This window comes from Sebastes fasciatus, chromosome 4 (genome assembly GCF_043250625.1).
Source record: "Sebastes fasciatus isolate fSebFas1 chromosome 4, fSebFas1.pri, whole genome shotgun sequence".
In the NCBI taxonomy this organism is placed as follows: Eukaryota; Metazoa; Chordata; class Actinopteri; order Perciformes; family Sebastidae; genus Sebastes; species Sebastes fasciatus.
The window spans coordinates 14312346-14327244 of NC_133798.1; the positions used below are offsets into that span (position 1 = coordinate 14312346).

At 42.5% G+C, this 14899-nt stretch overlaps 1 protein-coding gene across 2 annotated transcripts in view; it reads left to right on the forward strand.

Moving 5' to 3' along the window:
- The window catches only part of LOC141765897 (homeodomain-interacting protein kinase 3-like), a 34144-nt gene extending 19245 nt beyond the window's left edge, over positions 1–14899 (forward strand). Inside the window, exons 6-18 of one of the 2 annotated variants that reach the window (XM_074632174.1) lie at positions 2693–2812; positions 3378–3464; positions 3612–3796; positions 3925–4090; positions 5336–5459; positions 5713–5807; positions 5968–6122; positions 7409–7552; positions 7637–8005; positions 9478–9639; positions 9727–10001; positions 12909–13057; positions 13220–14899. In XM_074632174.1, coding sequence (XP_074488275.1) covers positions 2693–2812; positions 3378–3464; positions 3612–3796; positions 3925–4090; positions 5336–5459; positions 5713–5807; positions 5968–6122; positions 7409–7552; positions 7637–8005; positions 9478–9639; positions 9727–10001; positions 12909–13057; positions 13220–13783 — 2595 coding nt within the window. In that variant the 3' untranslated portion in view covers positions 13784–14899. The remainder of the gene's footprint in view (positions 1–2692; positions 2813–3377; positions 3465–3611; positions 3797–3924; positions 4091–5335; positions 5460–5712; positions 5808–5967; positions 6123–7408; positions 7553–7636; positions 8006–9477; positions 9640–9726; positions 10002–12908; positions 13058–13219) is intronic. The other variant, XM_074632176.1, reaches the window with a different exon arrangement.

Below are 14899 nucleotides of genomic sequence, written 5' to 3' on the forward strand. Positions count from 1 at the left end.
TTAATCAACATTCAAACAAATGTAAATGTACCCGAGTTAGCTGAAAGGCTAGTTTTCATCGGCAGTCACTTTGCCTGATGTTGTTAGGCATCATACATTTTTTATAGGGGTAATAAAAACAGGGCAGGCCAGAGAGCTGAATGAATTCTTGCGAAAAGTTGGCACATATCTGGTACGTCCTGTGAAATGAATAAGTATATGTTATAACTTGCAAATCAAACGGTGCTGGAAACCACTCCTTTTTTAATCATCAACGCGTCATATTTTAAATCTTTGGTGAACTGAAAAACAAACAAAATGGTTTAAATAAGTTTTTTATGGTCAGTGAGGTAAACCAACTCACATGATGTAGTTCTACATCAGAGCCATGTTTGGAGCCCCCAGTAAAAACAATGAATCTAATGAATCTGCATGATTCAGTTGTATCATATTTTTTAGTTAACTACAACAAACTGTCTTTGTGTGATGGATTTTACTGTCTGTGTGTCAGGTGAGAAAGAAAAGAGTTGTGAGTGTGAGGGAAAATAACTGCCCCTAAAGAAGCCACGAAACGACTGTCTAATCATTCTTCTTTTTTGCGTCATTGTCACTGTTGGAAATAGACTTTTTTGTCCACCTGCCACTGTGGCTAGTAGATTACAAAATCTACCAGCCACTCCATAGATGACCATTGTTTTTTTCACTTGTATATTTTACCAGCATTTGGCTGGTGGCTGGTGTTAATTTCCAACCCTGCTCATTGTACAGAGCAATGCAGAATAACAACATGGCAAGCTCTGTAGACTTTACAAACCAAGTCATATCCCAAAATGACCCAACCACAACCCTGTGATGGAAATAGAGAAGGGTGATGGAATCAGAAGGCAGCGCGATGCCGAACAGCATGAGGCAGGGCAGTGCGACCTGTGTCTGTTGGCTGCTCTGATGCTCTCAGCTCTGGTGCTGACTATTAATGAAGTCGGCTAAACTACTTTTGAACCAGAGGCTGGTACAACTTCTTCTATTGCCGTTCGGTGTGACTGAGTGTTTGGCTGACAGCTCTGTCAGCAGCCCGGCATGAGAGACTCTCCGTGCTGTGCTAGGATTTTATAATTAAACCATGACATATTTCTCTTACTGTGTGGACATCTGATGTTTTCACATCACAGATGATGAATAACGGCAGTAAAAGGTGGATCTTGCATGTAAAACATGACACAAAAGTCGGGTTTCTACCAAAAGTTCCCAGAACTTTTAGTCCCGGAAACTACTTTTCAAGGAACTAAAAGGTTCCTTCAGCCCACTGTTGTCTGCGTTCTAAAGACCTGTGAAGATTAGGCAAATTAGTCTGCTGACGTATGAAAAAGCAACATGACATGTGACGAGAGAAATGTTCACTCCTAAATACTAGAGTACTTCCTTGTTTATGAATGAAGCGTACACGAGTTGAAGCTGTTGAAGCAGTGGGCTGTTTGTGTGTTTCATGGTCATCCCTGCAAACTCCACCCCAAAAGTTCTGGTACTTTCAAAAAGTACTACCCCCTGACCAGGGCCTTTTTAGGGGGGTGAAAAGGCCCCCATAAAATGGCCCCGGAACTTAATTTAGACCCTGGCCCCTGCGGTCGAAACGCAATGACTTCCTCAAAAGGTTCTTAGTTCTGGGAGAAAGTTCTTGCGGAGGAAACTGGGCTTAATTTGGCAGGGGAGTCATATTTGTAGGTATATTATATTAAAGAAAATAATCAGTAATAATGCTGAGTGTTTAAAACAATGAAATAATAAAAAAATTAAAATTAAATATCGACAAATAAGAAAGGCATGACCCATAATCATATGAGAAATTCATACTGGTCAAAAAAATCCCAAACCCCTTTAATTAATGGATGACTTTGAGGGTTACTACTACATTCTTGTATTTTCTGAATGTTTTCTTGAGGCAGCCCAACAACTGGCTATACGCACTGAGCTGCTTAACAGTGGCTGAGCTGAGCGGCTCTCATTCTCACAGGCAAACCACTAAATTAACAACATAATATGACAAACATCGCCCCAATAATCACCCAAAAAGAGCAACTGGTGATGTACTCAGCCAATCGCCAAAAGCTGATATATATTCGTCCCATCATCCAACCCTACTCTCTGGTCATAAGATTTACATCAATCCATCACATTTTAATCTGTCACTTAAAATTCAAATAAGAAGAAATTGAAGATGAGGCTTTGAGTATACTTGTGTAGGTTAAGCATGAATTTAGTCTCAAGTGGCGTGTCTGTGGCTGCGTTCAGGAAGGACTACTTTTTCTAAGTAATGCAGGGTGTGAAAGCTCTTATCATAAACTGAATCTTCAGTGCGTGATATACTTTTTTTAAAATTTTGCACACAAGTGTCAACAACCTCTGACTTCTGTGTGTGTGGCTTGTTTGCTGCATCAGCCTGTGAAGTGCTCCATCTATGTCAGTTTGGCAGTGCAGTAAAGGTTGAAGTGCAGGGATGTTACCATGTCGTATTAGATAACAAGCAGCTTATAGACCAGCCCAGACAAAATCCAAGTTGCAGAATATAACATAAGTAAGCACACATTTCTCTTTTTCCACATTGTCCCATGTATTCTTTCATTACTTTCCTCTGTCATTTCTCTATACTTGAATTTTTTTTAAATTTTTCCTATTAATTTTCCACTCCTGTTTCTGCTCTCTCTTCCTCTCTGCTCAGATCCGGTACATCTCTCAGACTCAGGGCTTGCCTGCCGAGCAGCTGCTCAACAAGGGGACCAAGACCTCTCGTTTCTTCTCCAAAGAGTCCAACTCTCCCTACGCCTCCTGGAAAATAAAAGTACCTGCACACAAATATACACTCATGTAACATGCATGTTATCACGCAAACACAAAGTCCACATCCTCCCATCAACCACACATCATCAACACTCACAGTTTCCTGTGGTGGTGGGGACACAGATTAACTGGTAAGCTGAAAGTCAGTCCTTGCAGCCAGGAAAAAAAGTATGAAGTAGTACATTACCAATGGGAAACAGATGCATAAGCTTTTCAAAACAAGATGAAGCCAGCACGCCCTGAGGAAACCTCTAGGACATGTGAAACTGTGTTTAGACTACCTTCTGAGCTCACTCTTAAATAAATTTGAAATGAATGTGAGCCTAATGTTTATCTGTCCATGTACTTCCCAGCAAAAACCCAACACTCTGACCACACAGATTTACATGGAAACACATGGTTTGCCTGTGTTTTTTTTGTGTAATACTTTGACCTTTCATTCCTTATCATATAAACAGCGGTAGCTTTCAACACAGATGCAAAAAACATGTTTATACAAAAATCTTTAAACACTGCACCTCCATACTGGAGATTGTTTAATCTTAATGTTTCTGTTCCTCCTCCAGACAACAGAAGAGCACGAGAAAGAGACGGGACTTAAATCCAAAGAGGCCAGAAAGTACATCTTCACCTGTCTGGATGACATAGCACACGTGAGTCCAACCAGACCAAATGACTTCTGCGTACCATACATATATATATAACAATCATATCAGCTGATATGTTCAATTACTCCTGTTTTTTTTTTAATTGATTGTGGTTCTCATATGCAATGTGTTCTCTCTGCTCCCATCTATCAGGTGAACTTGGTGCTGAGTCCTGATACCAGTGACATGCAAGCAGACAAGGCTGACAGGAGGGAGTTTGTGTCTCTACTGAAGAGCATGCTGCTGATCGATGCCGAGGACAGGACCGTTCCCTCCAGCGTCCTCAATCACCCCTTCCTCACTATGACTCATCTGCTGGACTACCCACACAGTAACCAGTAAGGCACCTGTAGTAACTAGCAGTGTACAAAGGGATGGCATAAATTAATTATTGTTGACTGTAGTTTGAACTCCAGTCCTACAATTTTCCTCCTCACCCCACTACATCTCCTCTTGTTCTCTCCAGAGTGCAGTTGTCTTTCCGCATCATGGATATGTGCCACAGTCGGCCCACCAATGCAGTTTTTGATGCTCTGAATCAGAACACCATTCATTTCTCAAGACCCCCTGTAGCCCCCACTGTCTCCTCTGGCCTCCCTCTAGGCTACAGCAACATACCAGTCCACACTCAGGTGAGATACTGTAGCCGTGTGTGCTTGCTGCTACAGTAGTACGTTTTCTGTCTTACTGGACCAGGGCGTGTTTTACCTCTTGTATTGTATTTTCCATTGCACCAGTAATCATTTATATCAGTTAGGGTTGTCAATTGATTAATACCCTTATCAACATGGGAGTGGGCAAATATGCTTGCTTTATGCAAATGTATGTACATATTTATTATTGGAAATCAATTAATAACACAAAACAATTACCAAATATTGTCTAGAAACCCTCACAGGTACTGCATTTAGAATAAAAAATATGCTCAAATCATAACATGGCAAACTCAAGCCCAACAGGCAACAACAGCTGTCAGTGTGCTGATTTGACTATGACTTGCCACAAACTGCATGTGATTATCATAAAGTGGGCATGTCTGTAAAGGGGAGACTCGTGGGTACCCATAGAACCCATTTTCATTCACATATCTTGAGGTCAGAGGTCAAGGGACCCCTTTGAAAATGGCCATACAAGTTTTTCCTCGCCAAAATGTTGCGTACGTTTGGAGCGTTATTTAGCCTCCTTCACGACAAGCTAGTATGACATGGATGGTACCATTGGATTCCTTCGGTTTTGTAGTTTCATATGGTACCAGTATCTTCACTCTAGCTGTTGTTGCGTTAATTCGCTGAAGAAATCAAACAAATTTGTGTCAACGCGTTATTATCTCGTTTAATTTGACAGCCCTAACATCAGTTTGACTGAGATCTGGATTTACAGACACCAGTCAGTTCTTTTTAATGCCATTTTGCTTCTAAAAACATTACACCTCTGTCATTCAGCATGGTAGTGGCTGGATCATTTCAGTTGAAAATGATGCCACTACATGTTGTTTCTTGGTTACAGCCCTTTTTTTGTCAGGACAGAGAACATAAATAAATGCCTATAAATATGTCCAGTCTTTAATGTTTCTGTACTGATGACCTAATGTTGCCCTCTTCAGGGGAGAAGGTGCTGTAACATATAATCTCAGAATATTGGTCTTTGTGTTTCTTTCACATGTGACTCCATCATTGTGCTCAAGAATTATCGCTAATCTTCTTTCCATGTCTGTACTTTCATTTCCTCTCTCTTCATTCGCTTCATTTCTTCTGACTCCTCTTTTCACATTTTCCCTTTCTTCTCTATATTCTCTTCTCTGCCTGCCTCTCCATCTCTGTTTCTTTCATTTCATTGTCCTCTCTGCCACTGCCTCCTTGAACTATTTTCTAATGCAGGCTTTAAACCAGTCAGCTCCCTCAGTGTTGCATCCTGGGATAGCGATAACAACTGCGAATGGTCAGTTTGGGTGCACCGACTCCTTCCCACCTGCCCTTCTTCTTTGTCCTCCAACCATGCAAGGTATGCAGACTGCACACTGCTTACAATGATTGCATAACACATTTTATTTAGTAATTTAAGAAATTTAATTTCACAGATTGCATATTTAAAATGTTTTACATTGTTATGAGAAGGGTCTTTACCCAATCATTTCTAATATAAAGTGCTGAACTGTAAATGAGTGGTGCAAATAGCTTCACCAAGATTCTATTGCATTTCGACACAGCCTTATTGAGCTGCATGAATGACAGATGTTTTGTGTTTTTTTTCAAAGGTAACCTTAACCAACCAGCAGGGTATTCTGTTCCCATGGTAACTCAGGCCCCTCCCATACAGCCCTTACCAGTGAGACCTGGTGTAATTGCTCAGGTAAGACCCGAACATGGATTCTGAATAGCTTGTGTATCCTAGTCAACCTCTGAGCCCTAACAGGTATCAGGCCTAGCTATGGGGGAGTTGATACAGATCACAGCTATGGGGATCAACAGATGATTGAATAATACTCCTGATTTTCCTGTTGACTCTGTAGCAGGCCTGGTCTAGCCGGGGGCAGCAGCTCCTTGTCCCATCTGCCTGGCAACAGATGACTCCAGTGGGTCCTCCTCCCTCTCACCCCCCTCCTCCACCCCCGTCCTCCCTCACCAACGACACCACAGGCTGCCCACAGAGACTCAGCAACTGGGGGTGAGTCACCTAAACTTAAAGTCTGGAAAATTCCCTGTTTTACTTCCACTAGTCAGAATTCTTTGTGTTGCATTCAGTGTGCGTGCACTAAAGTAACTGGGTTACTGTCGGCTTTCTGTCGCAACAAGATTTCTTCGATGTAATGTTGACCAAGAAATATTTCAAGGCCCTGACACAGAGTGCGTTTTGCAGGTGGAAAACATGAGGCGCAACACACTGCCTTTTTGTTGCCCGATCAGACAAAGCCTTTTTTGCTGTTTGCTGCGTCTTTTTTATTTTTTATTATTGTTGCTAGACAACCACCAAATAAGTACTAACATTACCTTAACACAAACCCTGAACTGTACGCTACCTAATAGGTAATGGTACAGTTTTTATTAATGAAAACAGCTTTGCATTAATTTGCCTTCAGGCCTTCTGTTTTCTGTTCAGATCATGATAACTACGGTTGGTGAAATCAAATAGCTCTGGGTATCCAGCAAAAGTCACCACAATGAGAAAAAACCCGTAATGACGTTGAATTTTTTTTAACCCGAGGCTTTCAGGGCGTTCCTGTGAAAACGCGAGGTGCACAGAGCAGGCAACACATCATTGCAAAAGTCCAACAACGACAATACTTCCTTCATTTTTAAAAAACGCTTAGAATACACCGTGTCAAGCAACAACGTCTTGTTCTGTTCTACTCATTCATCGTTGAGTCCATCATCACATCCTCTCTCACAGTATGGTACGGCAGCACGGGCAGTCAAACACGGAAAAAACTACAGCGTATTGTTAACAAGGCATCCAAAATTTCTACGTACTCACAGAACTGTAAAACGAGCAAAGAAGATCATCTCCAACCCCGCACATCCTACTCATCACCTCTGACATACTGTAGAAAAAACTAATTCCACCAGCCTTTGGTCATGTGGCTTATAAAGAATCTAATCTAATCTAATAAACGTGAGGTGCTCAGCAATGCAAAAGCAGCACGCAAAACGCTTCACTCTTATTGAAAACTATTACAAAAAGCCGCCCCAAGCTGCTAAAACGCACTCTGCCTGATCAGGGCCTAACACAGCTAAACTGCTAAAAACTGCACATTTCATATAAAGTTGTGATTGCAATACTATTTTAGAAGTCTTGTTATGAGTCGAGAGTTTTGTTTGCTTCCATCAGAACATAGCATGTCGTCTATTCCTATCACATATTTGTAGTAAGTATAAGGCTGCATGAAGTTTCTCTTGCACTTCTTTTTAGTGTTTTATTTTGATAGCTTTTAACAGGCAATTGTGTCCCCACAGCAGCCACTACACTTCACTGATGCAACAACCTCTCCTGACTAATCAGATGCCAGCCCTCTCTGCCCATCAGCCAATCAACATTGGCATAGCTCATGTTGTGTGGCCCCAGCCAGCCAATAAAAGGAACAGATACAGTCACAACAGGTGAGATTCTGCTCCTTAGTGAAATTAAACTGTTTTGCTATATCATTTTATTGATATGTAATATATCACCTGTTCTGTTAAAAGGAACCTGTCCCACCCCAGCAACATCTACATATCAACAAATCGGACCCCCATGGTGGCCAATGTTGTTGGACAGGCAGTGGCACGAAGAGAGCAGCCTCGGAGGGAGGTGCCTCCGGTGGCAACCAGGCAACCGGAAGTTCAAAACACAGATGAAGAGGAGAATGATGCAGACGAGGAAGTGAGCTGCTTCAAAGAGGCGGTGCCAAATGGTAACAGCCAGCTGGACCTGTCCAGTCAGCAACAGCGAGATGTGGCGGTTCTGATGGGTGACACACCAAGCCCTGCTCCCAGTGTGATCAGCATCCGCAGTGAACTGACTGACGGAGAGGACGAAGAGGAGGAAGACCCTCCGAGGTGTCGTCTGAGCGGGTGAGTTGCATCAGAGATAATAGAAATGGGATTTTCAAAATCAACCTGTTCAACATTAAGGGTGAGGAAAAAATGGATTCACTAATGTATTGCGTTTTGTTTTTTATACACTTTTGAAATCGATTTTTTTAAAGCTAGAATCGATATATCTGCTTCATTTGAGTCTATGCAGAGGTAGAAGGAAGTTACCGCTTTTATTGTTGTAGTCTGAGTAATGTGACATCATATGTGTTCTGTATCCGTCAACCAAAACAAACCGCAGTGAGCCAAAACGATAAAATAGAGTCCACTTGGATATGATCTGCACCCTCACATTTTAAAGTCAAAGTGGTAAACACTACACATACAGTGAAGTATGGAAACACTTTGGGTTTCACACATCGACAGGAAAAGCAGCGCTAGACATGATGGCTAAAGCTGCATGCTAACTCTGTCATGGACAGGAAACGTTAACGTATTGCGGTAACGTGTGGTCAAGCCAGCCGTCACTCATCTCTGTTTAAATCGGTCGACACTACAACTGCAGGGCACCCGTATACTGACATTTATGTTAAATGCATTCAAACATCCCCGATGGAGCTGACCATGGATGTATAAATGGAACGGAGCTGACGGAGAGCTAGCGACGGACTTGGCGAAGTTAGTGGAAATATACACGTGTAACTACGTCTGGTTTTCAAAATAAGGTGTTAACAAAGGGAACCGTATAAACAAAATACATATATGGAAATAAGATTGATTGGATTATATTCACCAGAGGTATAAAACATTACATGTCCCTTATACATTAAAAAGAAAATGCCACTAATTTGTGAGGGAAATGTCTTTTATTCTTTGATTTTTGGGTTGTAGCGTCGGCCGATTTGACCACAGAGATGCGAGTGACGACCGGCTTGACCGCACGTTACGTTATGATAATGTTTCCTGTCCATGACAGAGTTAGCATGCAACTTTAACCATGATGTGTGAAAACCCAAAGTGTTTCCTTACTTTACTGGATGTGTAGTGTTTACCATTTTCGATTTAAAATGTGACGGTACAGGTCATATCCACGTGGACCCTCCGACGTTTTCTACTTTTCGTTTCGGCTCATGGTGGCTGGCTGGTTTGTTTTGGTTGACGGATACGGAACGGATATGACGTCACATTACTCAGACTAAAATAATAAAAGGGGTAACTTCCTTCTGCCTCCACATAGAAACAAATGAAGCAAATACTGTATATCAATTTTGGCATTAAAAAAATATTTCAAAATCGTAAAAAAAAATAATTGCAATACATAGGTGAATCGATTTTTTTTTTGTTTGTTGTTATTGTCCCACCCCTAGTAACAGGCAGTGTCTGCTTTAAGAAAAATCTGGAATACAGATTATTGATCTAAAACTTCAGTTATCCATGAGTGGATTAATCGAGTGAGTTAATTTTCCTATCATGAGCCTCAGAAATGCTAACCCTAATTTTGACCTCCGTAGGTGTAAAGAGGAGTGTGTGTGTGAGGCATGCAGAAACACCAGTGTGTCAATGGAGAGAGTGTGTTCCCTCAGCAGCCCTGACAGCAGCCTCAGCACCAGTTCTTTTGCCTCCAACTCACTTCAGTCCAGCCCCTCCGTCTCACCATGCAAGAGACCCAACAGGTAATCGCTTGTGAAAGTGTATAACTACAAAGACAAATCCACTCCTAAGTTCCAGTCATCTTAATGTTATTTCTCCTCCGTATTCAGCATGTCCGAGGACGACGGCCACGAGAGTGGCTGTGACACAGTGGAAGGCTCCCCCACGTCTGACACATCAACCTCCCCGTGTGGCAACAGTCCCTACCGTTACCTCGACAACAATAACCACAACAACCGCCCACCTTTGGCTGCCATGGTAGCACCACTGCCTTCCCCTGCAGTGCAGGGCAGGAGTCCCCGCGGCGTGAGGACCATGGTGGTTCCACCAATGAGAGTGCAGAACAACAACAGTCAAGGGACAGAGGAGCGTGTTCAGAGAACAGGTCAGTGGAAATGTTTACCTTTCCAACAGGAAACAAATATTCCTGTTTTTATGTACTGTATGACTTCTATTTATTAAACATGCAGACCTGCCAACCTGTACGCATTTTGCATAGCAAACATTTTGATTTTAACATCAAAGTACGCTGGCGCGAGTTATGACTTTAAGGTACGCAAAAAGAGGCCAGTTGTCTTTTTTTTCTTCCTTTTTTTAAACCCCTAAGTAATGGATAAAAAATATTGCCGGACCAATGGACCGACATGGGATGATTGTTTGTTTCTTCTCCTACCAATAAGATCTCTATTAATAAAAAAGGACCAATGACAGTTTACCACGTACAATAACTTTTAATGTCAGTCATGCCACACTGTGTGGACCTAGAAGTTGCTACAAGAAGCCTCCCAATTTGGTTCTTTATAGATCTAGCCTCTTATTTTTGCCATCAAAGTGCACCAGATTGATGTTTAACTTTAAAATGTACAACCTTTTCTTCCGGGAAGAGTCCCAGGCCCAACCACCACAGCCTCATAAAATCCTGTGGGACTGATGTATGCAATTTATTTACAGTAATTTGCATCTGACGTATCTAGGTCGCCGATTTGGTACTCAAAATACTTTCCCAGGCTTGGCAGGTCTGTACATACGATGGGTTTTGTAGGTGAGAAGAAAATGAGTGTGTTTGTTTGGTTTTAACCAATTTATTTCATTACAAGCTAAGACAAATTGATGCTGTCATGAAAATGTTGTTTGTGTTCTAACACCCACAAAGTTTTTATTCTCATAAATATGTCCTCATCTTGCCGCCCGTCATGTGGTCTGTCACCTGTGCTTTGGTGGTGTCTGCTTTGCAGGTCATATGGAAGCAGTAGGGGCTTACCGCCCCCTAGTGGGTCATAGAGGCTTTAACAGGTGATCAAGAGACACCAACAGAGAAGTGGCCACGTTGTACCAATACCTCACAGATGCATCCATAGCAGGCAATGCTAACATAGCTAACATTGCCTGAGAGTCCTCTTTTATGGCTTTCCCTCCACCGAAGCAGTAGATTTCTTCAGGGAAAGTTTCTAAGGAATAAAGAGACAAATGCAAAGCTGCTGTGTTCGTTCCTCACCTACTAACATGCTCAGATAGATAGGGTTATAAACAGTGTCCTTTAGATATGTGTACATATGTGCATCATTTGAAATTTGTTAATGTAAAATGATGGAAGCTCTCCTCCTCTGAACAGTCACCCTACCTGATGGTGGATTTTGAGCATTGAGTGAAATAATTTAGGTTTCTTTCCTTGTGATCCCTTAAGTAACTCACCAACCGTTCAAATGAATACCTTAACTGCAGCTTGAATATCTAAAACAAAATCCGCCTTACTTGACAACACCTGCATGTTATGCCTGCATCAGTGATCCAGATGTTTTATACAGTAGAAGAAGGAGAGTTTACTTCAACCACAGTAGAGGAAACATACTTTCTGAACACGTCTTGGTTCCTCTGAGTGGAGGGAAAGGTGGATGCATTTGATTTGGTGTTGAGTCAGAGCCTATGCTTTCTCTGCTGGTTCTTTCCATGGAGCAAACGTTGCCCGAAGGCAACTGATCTGATATCAGTTTCACCTTTTTGTTCTCCCCGGATGTTAATTTTTATAAATGGTGGAGTGAATTTCAAACTGATACAGATCAGAGCCCACGGAGCAACTTTGCTCCTCAGGAGCCTTTTCTGAGTGCCAACAATCTTTCTTTCTCTTCTCCCAACTTTATGGATTTTATATATGGATATTTTTATGATGCTGTGTTTAATGGGAACTTTTAATAAGTGAAAGACATGTTTGATGATTATTATACCCCCGCGACAACGTAGTCGTAGTCAGTGCTCCTCAAAGGCTCCAATGTTTTGAATTTGGGCCGCTGTTAACCATTTTAAACGCTACCTGTCAGGGCTACATATTGCTCCTTTAACTACTAAACCTGAGCTTTTCCAGTTATCTTTTAACTGTACTTAAATAAACAGGCTGTTTTTGTTCATATTTTTGATGCAGATGCTGCTGCGTCTCATAAAGATTAGCTTGATAGTCTTCAGATATTGTTGTCCCTTCAGGTTTACCTGCTTTTGCTTTGAATGCAAATTTAGTTTGTGGAAATCTTTCGACTGTGCATTGCACAGCCCCCTCAGAAATGTTCAATTTAGCTGTAGATTGGTGCCGCTACATTGATTGTCTCTCATCAGCACTCAGGAGATCAATTTGGATCTTTGCTGAATTCTAGTATTTTTTTTAAATTTTTTTTCAAACTCATATTTACATTTCTCAAGTATCTACAAATATTTAGTTTGAGGTAGTGTGCTCAGACTTTTGGGACCAGCTAGGACCCGTCACATCTAATGCTGCTTTTTAGTCCGTTTAGCCTTCATCTGCCAAGTAAAGTTGTCCTATTTATAATTCATTTTGCAATGTGAAGTTCTACACATTGGCTTTATTCAAGCAACTACACTTTCAGGGTCATGTAATACAATACAGTGTTGCTTAAAGAGTTCCATGTCTATATTACTAAATGTGACCTGGGCGTATACAATCTTTATTCCCCAGTAAGCTGAGGTATTTCTTTTAGTAGTCAATGGTGATCAATTGTAAAATCCTTGGTGACAAACATTTTCCCATGCAAATCCTGGACTTAAGTTCAAACTGGGAATGTATGTCTTGACAAAACACCTTTCATATTATCTGTATTTAACAAAAGTATCTGAATCCATTTCCTCTCTTTTGTGCATGCCTGTTTGTTGTTTGAAGTCTTTCTAGTTTTTGGTCTTCTTCACTGTCTTTAGTTTTGCAGGCCATATGGACTAAACCTGTCATCTCTTTTTTTGCAATATATATGTCCGACTTGCCTGACTCACTTCTGTCTTCTCTCTGTTCCAGTCTCAGAGTCCTGGTCCCGGTCCAAAGGGCGCTGCAGCTTCGTAGGACAACAGAGCACTCACTCCTCTTTCCCCCTCCTCCCATCCGCCCCCTTCCAGTCCCGGCAGCAGAAATTGACAGGGCAGCAGCACCCTCTGGGCTTTGGACAGGTCAGTTCACCTTCTCTTTATAATGCATGAGTGGTATCAATCTTCTCATCTAACTCTCAGCAAGAAAGCCAATAAGCATTTCCCAAAATGTCGAACTATTCCTTTAACAGATTGTGTAGAACCTGGGTGTTCAACATTGAGCTTGTCTGTTCTCTTTCTCAGGTGCAGCCGTACGGTTCAAACCACAGCAACAAAGAGTGGAACGGCAACTATGGGCCGCTGCGACCGCACGCCTACATCCCCCCTACTGTCCACACACACACCTTCACACACCTGCCGCACAGCAGCCCCACGCACACTTCGGCTGCCCAGCACGCACACAACCAAGGCCTGCCCACGCATACCCTGCTGTCCTACCCTCCCAGCGGCCCCCTCTCCGCCGCTCACCACCCCCACCCCATCCTGCCCTCTCGCCCCCCTCCTCCCCCTCTCCTCCAGCACACCTACGGTCTCTCCCACCCCCAAGGAGGCGCTATAGTTCACCAGGTGACCCTGGGCATCAGCACCCACCCCCACCACCCTGGACACCCCGCTCCCCACCCGCACAGGCTCCTCCCCTCCCCGACCGTCCACCCGCACCATCAGCCTGGCTTCGCCCACCACCCCCACCAGTTCAAGCCTCCCTTCCCCCCTCCTCACCCTTACATGGCCTCCCCGGCCGCCTACACAGGCTTCCCTCTGAGCCCCACCAAGCTCAGCCACCACCCCCAGTTCTCTTATATCTGAGGAGCAGGACGGGGCCTCAGCAGTACCTTCTGGTGAGGAAGGCCAACGGGAAATGGAGTGGGGCTGCGACCTGGGCAGGTAGAGCTAGCAGCAGAGCACAAAACGGACACTTGTGATGATGAAGAGGAGGAAAAATGGATGGATAATAATTTATCATATGGGGATTGAGAAAGGAAAAACAAAAGTAACAATGTTGAAGATGATGTTTTATGGTGTTTCTAGGACAAAGAAATTCACAGCCTCTGTAATCTGAAGTCAAAAGTCAATGATCGTGTTTGATTGTCAGAGCAACTTTAGCTCTGAAAGACTTCCGGCGAAATCATGTCCACCAACGGAGGAAACAAGAGATAGATTAAAACAACAAAGCTTTATAAGAGAGAGAGTGAATGAATTCACAAAGTATGACGATAAGGACATTTTAATTAAGAATGTGTCCTCTGCAAATTACCTCCTGTCGTTTGTCGTTCGAGTAGCGTTCAGAGAATATGATCTAATTAGAGGCGGGAAATCATTTGTTGTTGTTGCTGTCAGGGCGCTCGGCCTCCCCTACCCTTTATCTCTGTTGCCTTGTAGCACGTGCTAGCCCGTCTGATCTGTTTGTTAAGCCATCCCAGTCCGTATTAACCAGGATCGAACGCTCCCGTCTTTGTTCGAGGCAGACTTTACTGCTGCCATCGCTTAGTGCCTTAAAACCAGAGTCTACGACGTTACTTCAGGAGCTTATAGATTGTACATTTTAAATGGGCTTGCAGCACTTAACCTTCAGACTCTGAATATGATGGGCTTATTGGATAAATACCGCTTGTGGTTATGTTTTGCAAATGTCGGACTTCATTTTGCTTTCTAACTCCGAGTATGGATTTACTTTAGCTAGAGGCTGCACATTTAGGGCTTTGACTGAATGAGCTTTTTATGTACATAAAGAGTGATTTGATATTTTGATAATCGATTTCTATTCACTATAGTACTTAATTCATAACAGTATTGTCACTGTTTACTGTAACTGCAATACAATCTAGATAGCCTCTGGGTTGCTGTGTTTTTATTATTTTTTTGCATTTAGCCTAGACTTGCATTTTATGTTTTGGGAGTGGCATAGACTTAAAAAAAAAAAAA